Source organism: Asparagus officinalis, chromosome 6 (assembly GCF_001876935.1).
Source record: "Asparagus officinalis chromosome 6, Aspof.V1, whole genome shotgun sequence".
NCBI classification, from domain to species: Eukaryota; Viridiplantae; Streptophyta; class Magnoliopsida; order Asparagales; family Asparagaceae; genus Asparagus; species Asparagus officinalis.
In genome coordinates, this window is record NC_033799.1 from 30,463,332 (window position 1) to 30,471,815 (window position 8,484).

The 8,484-nt window shown below is 40.8% G+C and overlaps 1 protein-coding gene across 1 annotated transcript in view; it reads right to left on the minus strand.

Moving 5' to 3' along the window:
* The window catches only part of LOC109844598 (chlorophyll a-b binding protein of LHCII type 1-like), a 996-nt gene extending 829 nt beyond the window's left edge, over positions 1-167 (minus strand). Inside the window, 1 exon segment of the mRNA XM_020413702.1 lies at positions 2-167. Coding sequence (XP_020269291.1) covers positions 2-107 — 106 coding nt within the window. The 5' untranslated portion in view covers positions 108-167.

An 8,484-nucleotide genomic window follows, 5' to 3' on the forward strand; every position in this document is an offset into this window, starting at 1 on the left:
CGCATTGAGACTCTGCCGTTGCCCATGAGCTCGGATGCGGCTGAAGGGGTGAGCTTCACCGCCTTTCCAGCGAGAGAAGGGGAGGAGAGAGCCATTGTTGATGCCATTGTGGTGGTGGTGGTGATTGAGAAAATGAAGAAGAAGAGGAGTTGACGGAGATGTGAGGGTTGTGTTAGGAGTGTAATTAAATAGCAAAATTGAGGGGGGTGGGTTGTTATCCAGTGAAATCTTTATCTTCAATTTCATTGGCTGATGAGTGATGAGATATGGAGATGGGGATCGGTGGGTGGTTTCTCAGCCTCTAGTCGTCTGATAACTCTTGATCATTGAGTGGTCTAAATTCATTTTTCATGACAAGGTATGACAAAAAAAATCTAGATTTTAGCCCATAAGAGACTTGCCATTTGTGCAAACTGGATTGTGTATATCCCTGCATATCTAATATAAATTTTAAAAGGTAAAATGGAACTCAGTCCAAAGAACGGGAGTCACCTACTTAATAATTATTACTAGTTTTTATGCATCTGCAATGCACGTGGTTAAAATAATTTATTTTTTTATTTTATTACCATAAATAAGTCAGATTCATTTTAATTATTAGATTTGCTATAATTTTTATTTAAACATTATAAAAAATTTGATGTAATGGATTTTTTGCTAACTTAACTGTTTATTGCATTGAAAAATAGAATTACACTGCACTTTTCAACATTATGAGCTCATATTTTATAATAAACAATCTCAAAAGCAAACATAAAAAAAAAGTACGATAAACATGATATATATATGAGATCTCAGCCTACATTATTTGACAAACTTAAAATAATAAAAAGATAAAACTAAAGATTAATGATAACTATAGTATAATTTTATGTGATAAAAGCAATCACATAAGCATACAAAAATGCTAAAATTTTTGCATAAAAATTCATTCTAAAAATTCCTAGTTTTACTCAAAAATAAGTTATAATATAAAATGTTCAAGAAAAATTATCATTTATTCTTTTTATTTTATATTTTAATTGAGCCGAGATCAATCTTTCTCCACGTTTATCTTTTTACTGGGCAATTCTAAAGTAGCGTCTTCATCATCTACATCATTTGTGATATCATGTTAGAGTTGAATTTCTTAAAATTAATCTCTTCAAATAATAAAGTTTTACACCAAAATCAATCCATTTGTCTTCTGCTCCCATCTCAAAAATCATAACCCTTCCATGAAATGAGTTTGTACATAATAAAGAATAAAAGACAATGTTAAGAGACAAAAAAGAAAAAAAAAGAAGGAATTGAATAAGAATCGCTAGGTTTGTACATGATAAAGAGCAAAAGACAAGATAAGAGTCCAGAAATATATTATGATATACTTGGATCAATTAAATTATATTATTACTTATAATTGATATGCATAAGAGACAAAATATGTTGACAATCTTAAACTATAAAACAGACTGTATGGCCCCTCTAACATAATTTTTTAATGCAACCACACTACAAGAAATTACATCTTTAACGAAGGGATTTCCCTTTGTTAAAGAGCTAAAAACCTTCGTTATTGTATGCTAACGACGGGAGAAAATCCCTTCATCACCCGTCGTTGAAGCCCTCTTCGCTAAAGGGTCACGAAGGGATATACTACCCGTCGTTATAGAGTCTATAACGACGGAACATATTACCGTTGTTAATATTTACGACGGTAATTATCACCGTCGTTACTATCAGTGACGGGGATATTTTCCCGTCGTTACCATCAGTGACGAGATATTTTCCCGTCGTTACTATTAGTTACGGGGATATTTTTCCGTCGTTACCATTAGTTACGGGGATATTTTTCCGTCGTTGAAAACTAATTAATGACGGTTGGATACCGTCGTAAAAGTCCTCATAATGGGTAATTAGTAACTCATTAACGACGGTACTTTCCCTTCGTTGATGAACAAAATACGGTTTATAAAACCATCATTGTAAACTATAAATTTCTAATATACATTAATAATAATTTTTTCATTCATAGGCAACTATCATATTATTCTCAACCTGACACTAAGATTCACAACACAAATATATTAAAAATACACAATAATGAATAAAAGAGAAAATAAAAATTTTATTCATTAATAACATCCATTAGTAGAAAATCGACCAAACTAGACGGAACAAACTAGACGGAAAAAATTTCCGTCTAGGTTGGAGCAAACTAGACGGAAAATTTCTGTCTAGTTTGTTCCGTCTAGTTTGAATCAAACTAGACGGAAAATTCCGTCTAGTTTGACAAACGAGACGGAACAATCAACCTAGACGGATTTCCGTCTAGGTTGATTCAACCTAGACGGATTTCCGTCTAGGTTGACTAGTCAACCTAGACGGAATTTCTGTCTAGGTTGACTAGTCCGCACTCGCTGAGAGGACCCAACAGGAGCCCCTGCACCAAGATGTTCGAATCCCAAGGCAGTCTCGATTCAATCAGCAGATTGGAAGAGATAAACCGGGAGATTCAAACATTTCATACCACTTCGATGTTATGACCCAATTGGCTAACATCCCAGTGAAAGTAACTCTACACGAGTTATCATGTCTTTCTAAAAACACTAGGGATGCGTTCAACATTACTCCTGACCAGCTCACTCGAGTAGTTCAAGAAGCATTAATCAAGCAGAAAGAAGAATTTGAGGGTAAGATGGAATTGGCTATGCGACAAATAAGAGAGTTGCAAGCTGAAAGGTGTAAATTTCCTAAATCGGATCATCAAGCTGGGTCTAGCTGTTGCGTTACCCCAATCACGCCTATTCCAGATAGGACAAATAACAATGGTCCGAATTTGAATATGGTTGTCAGGACTGATTCACCCCTCGATAACACTGGGGGTGGTACGACTAGATCCTTCAATGACACCGGGGGTGGCCCAATTCCTACTTCTCAACATCATTCAAAGAAAAATGAAAGTGAAGACGAAAAGCAGAAAGAAGTTGAGTCTGTCACCACCTCGACTAGACGCTATCCTAAAAGAAAGAGGGTCGAGGAAAGCCAATCAGAGTTAGTACCCAGGTTCGCTGCTGATCAAACGTCACAACGACAGCCATGGGAGCGATCGCAACAACAGTCACTTCAGATGCAACGATACTCTTTCAAGGATGATGAAGTTCCAGCCATCCTCAAGTACCTCCTAAAAAACGACAAAATTAAGCTCCCACCTATTAAAAGCCAGGAGGAAGCCAGCGGGAGTTCAGACCCAAAATATTGTGAATACCACAGAAGGATCCATCATCCCACCAAGACTTATATCACTCTCAAGAATACAATACAGGCCTTAGTTAAAGCCGGCGTCTCAATGGCAGAACAAACCGAGTGAGAATGACCACCACACTCCAAAGAGTATACGAGTATAAACTGTTTCTCAATCCTCCAACTGGTGCAAGAGGTTAAACTGTTCCCTGCGTACTCAATATAGTAGTGCATACATCCAACTTTGTATACTTTGTATATTTTCATTATTGAAAGTTTTGGCAGCACATATTCGTTGTTCTCCGTGTACAATAAGCGTATGTTGTTATGCGTTTTGGGTTATTACTGATACGCATAATAACATCCGCACAGTGTACAGGGAGAACAGCGGGTAGGTTCTCAATCCTCCAACTGGTGCAAGAGGTTAAACTGTTCCCTGCGTACTCCAATAGGTATATGAGTCTAAACTGTTTTCCACTTTTAACGGGAAGTTCCTAGGGAATATTATGCTAAGGATAACCCGGTCAGGTAACTGAGAATAATGTCTGAACCAGTTCCGCAGAGGAAGCTGGGGGTGGACGATTTATGTAACGGGAAGTTCCTAGAGAATCATATATTCTTAAGGATAACCTGAACATGCGATTGAAAATACTATCCTTAGTATCTTCAGGATAACCAATGCATCGGGAAGTTCCCAGAAGAACATCATATGAGGTATTCTTAGGGATAACCCAATCATTATAGGAGCGATGAATAAGAAATTCTCGTTCGAACTCTGAATGTCGGAATGTTCCTTCTTATTGTCAAATTCTCTAACTCTTATGAGTTATTTTTGTGAGATGAGATCCAATCCTCTGATAGGTTAATCTTTCCTCACCAAACCATCCGCTGATCAAATTAAACGACGGTGGATCCACCAACATTTCCATCTTCCCGTCGTTGGCATTTCTCAGACTCAACATGTTAGGTCCTAATCACCTAGCATTAAAGTCTTCCCTTGAGTGATAGTACGAGTTGGCACTTTCTTTGCTACCTGTATTCCACTTTCTTTGCTTTCAGGTCAAACCTATAAAAGTTAGGGCCAAAGCTAAATTCCTCTCTCGATTCCTTCCATGAACGAGAGGTCCACCTTCGTTTCGGACAATCAAACCTATAAAAGTTAGGGTTGTTCTCAATCTCCCTTAGTCAAGCCTACAAGTAGTTAGGACTAAGACCGAGTCATTCATTTTCGATAAACGAAAATCCGCCTTTGTTCCTTTTTCCACCAAACCTATAAAAGTTAGGGTCGAAATTGGGCTTTTTCCTTAATAAATGAGGGATTCTTTTGATTCAAATGACCAATCCTATAAAAGTTAGGGCCGTTTGAACTTTTCCGATTCTCGGAGTGGAGATCCCACTCTTAGTTTCATCTTTTCGGATTCTGGGGGTGGAGATCCCACCTTGAGTTTCCTTTCCGACTGTAGATAGAATATAAAATTCTTCCTTGCACTTTGTGTACGGGGAATTTTATCTCAACTCCTAAATAGAGATAAGTCTACGCCTAACACGCGTTGCCGGTTTAGTCTTTCGCCGAAATTTCCAATCCGGGCACTTTGTGCACGGGGAATTTTATCTCAACTCCTAAATAGAGATAAGTCTACGCCTAACACGCGTCGCCGGTTTAGTCTTTCACCGATTGAAAAAGACACCAAGGTCTAAACTTGGGGAATTTTATCCCGAAGCCTAAGTAGGGACGAGTCAACACCTAACACGTGTTGTCGGGTAGCCTGTTCCCGTAACAAAGGCGAAGCCTATGCATTCGACATCATAGCACAAAGTCTTAGGGAATTCACTCTCTTAGCACAACGTTACATGCGGAATGGATTTAGACAATCCGCATGCTAGCCCGATTCAAACGGTAATCGGTAAATGCACATCAAACCCGTTGAAGGCTGGGGGTTTGCCAAAAATCCCAAAGTCTATCCTCCATTGCTTTGTATGAAACAGCCGTTTATGATACTTTCATTACTGATACCCGGTAAGCATGCTCCGGGAAATGATATTGATGTCTACTTAGAGCCTCTAATTGATGAGCTAAAACAATTATGGTCTGAGGGTATTTTAGCATATGATGCCCATTTAAAAGAGTCGTTTAGATTACGTGCTATTCTACTATGGACGATTAATAATTTTTCAGCTTATGCTAATCTGTCAGGGTACTCTATGAAGGGCAAGTGTGCTTGTCCTGTATGTGGTCCAGAATTTGAAGCTATTCAATTACCACATAGCCGAAAGAGTTGTTATCGCTGAGTTCAAAATAAATAAAGAAATACCATAAAGGAATCAAATGCGGAGTCTCTATTAATAGGTCAAGTCAAAGCATACAATAAAAAGCTCGTTAGCCCGAAGGCAACTGACGGCTAAGGACATGAGACTCTAAACTAGAAACCCTATCTATATAACTCTGCTCAAGTTCTGCCTGCAGGCCAACCCTAACTCTCCGCCGCTGGTCAGAAATGTGTTACTGTCAGGCATGTATGTCTCCAACAATGCCAAGAAATGGCGACAGCTGATCGGGAGCCCATACATGGTGGCTCGTATAGGTGAATACAATCCACTGCTCTTCAAATCCTTCTCCCAACGCCCCAAGACGTAACTGGTCATGCGTGTCCACCATGCCTTGGGTTATGAGAAAGCCCAACCATAGAATCTAAAGTCTGGTGGAGGTAATCTCCTCCCAAGATGAGCCAGACGGTTCTTCACGGTAGGAGCGGCTGCTGATACCTCGCCTGGGGGTGCGGTATTAAGACCCATAATCCCTGGTCGAAGACCGCGGATGTAATGATACCCGATAGAACCAGGAGTCTTATGTTGGGATGTATATCTACACTGGACTCGATCAACATCATCGGTAAGACGCCAGGACATCTGTCTCTCTACGGCTTGTCCCTCCAAACAAGTGAAAGAATACTGACGAGAAATGGAAGGAATATACAGGAGAGCTCCTTCATGAAGATTCAGCCAATGCTCCTCGGTAAAAATCAACTTAACAGGATCCTCAATATGATCTCCAAATAGAAAACTGGGCTTCCTTAAAGCCTGAGTAGAAACGGAATCCGCAGTAAAAGAAGCATCCGTAATCAGCTGGCGTAAGCAATGACGCCCTCCATCCCGTATCAAACGACAGGATTCGTCGGAGCGATCTCTGTCGAACTGAGGGAGTGGACCAATAGCCTGCCTGATGGAAGCCGAGGAGAAGACTTCCCCGCTACAACCAATAGTGGCATGAGGAGGGAGACTGCCCGTGGGGAACTCGACTGCAACAAAACACGGATAGAGTCAGAAAATCCATCTCGTAAAAAAGCGAGATAAGATCATTCATGGGGTAATTAGAGAGACAATTTTGAGTGTCCTACACTAGAAGAACGGTATGCATCATCACGTAGATAACGTGGTAACATACACCAAACTACAAGGTGTAAGACGACACAAGATCGCCCTAATATACCAGAAGACTTGAATTGGCTAAGCAAAACAAGTCCGAAACCTCAACCCCCGCGAAGGAGGGTGTCGGCCCTTCCCGAATGACCCGCGAAGGGGCCAAACGAGGGTGTACGGAACCACCAATGTCCTAAAACCTCAATCCTCGCAAAGGAGGGTGTCGGTTCTTCCTTAATGACCCACGAATGGATCAATCAGGGATACAGAAATAAAGATTCTCACCCCCGAAAAAGGATGCCGCTGGAGGGGAGAATGCTGTGGGAAGTTCTTCCTCGCTAGGCTGTGAACGGGAGCGACTCCTAGGAGGTCGAGGTCGACGTGGCGACATCGAAAACCTGCAATGATAAGCAGCAAGTCAGGTACAATCTAAGATATGAATACACGAAATTTAAAAGGGAAATTAAGAACTTGAACTAAAGTCCTATGAATAAATAGGATTTTATAGTTGAAGTCTAATTAAACCTACAAATTTCATGCATGCAAAGCAATGATTGTCATTTTGCGGTAAATTTTGGTGAAATACCCAAAATACCCCTCGTGTTCAAGGCTAAATTCGGGTCAAGGACACGCTCGAGTTGGGTCATAGTCATCATATTTGATCATATAGCACCCCCAATACCCCGCAATTTTGGTTAATTTTGCAAATAAACCATTTTTGTAAAATTTAGCCGAGTTTGCATAAAAAACCCTCAAATTTCAGTCCACTTTTGCATAAAAGCCCCCCAATTTCGGCCATATGGCAAGTTTTGCATAAAACCCCCAAATTTTGGGTTCATACTCACAACCCATCATCAAAAGCCTATCTTTTTCATGAAATCCAACCCATGAGGACAAAAAGACATGATCTTGGCATGAAGCTATAATCTTTTCAAAAAGGAGGAGAAAGTTTTGAGAGGGAACTTACCAAATCAAGAAGCTTTTCCTAGAGCTTGAAGGTGATGAAACCCTAGCTTTGAGAGGAAGAAATTTTTCGGCCAAGAAGAACACCAAAATCCGAAATTTTGTATGGGTTTGGAGAAGGAAACAATGGTGGAGGGATGAAAGGAGGAAGAAAGAGTTTGAGAGGGAAAGGGAATCTCTTTTGAAAATATGGAAAGAAGGGGGAAAACAAAAGAGGAAATAAAATCAAAACAAGAAAGAAAGCAAAAGAGGAAACAACAAAAAAAGGGGGGGAAAGTCTCGGTTTTGGCCAAGACACCCCAAGGGTGTCTCGGCCAAGTTGAGACACCCTTGGGTGTCTCAACCCAATTCGAGCCCCCCGAACCTTTTTTTCGAGTCCAAATTTACCTATTTTCGTCAGTTATTGGATATTTCGACGAAATCCACACTAATCAATACCGAGCAATTCAAAACCCTAGGGTCAACGCTGGTCAACACGTAACCCTAGGTCAACGCCAGTCAACGCGTTGCGACCAAAAAGTCAACGTTCGACGTTTGAAACCCTAAGGTCAACGCCGGTCAACGCATAACCCTAGGTCAACGCCGGTCAACGTGTTGCGACCAAAAAGTCAACGTTCGACGTTCGAAACCCTAGGGTTAACGCCGGTCAACGCGTAACCCTAGGTCAACGCCAGTCAACGCGTTATGACCAAAAAGTTAACGTTCGACGTTCGAAACCCTAGGGTCAACGCCGGTCAACGCGTAACCCTAGGTCAACGCCAGTCAACGCGTTACGACCAAAAAGTCAACGTTCGACGTTCGAAACCCTAGGGTTAACGCCGGTCAACGCGTAACCCTAGGTCAACGCCAGTCAACGCGTTGTGACCAAAAGTCAACATTCGA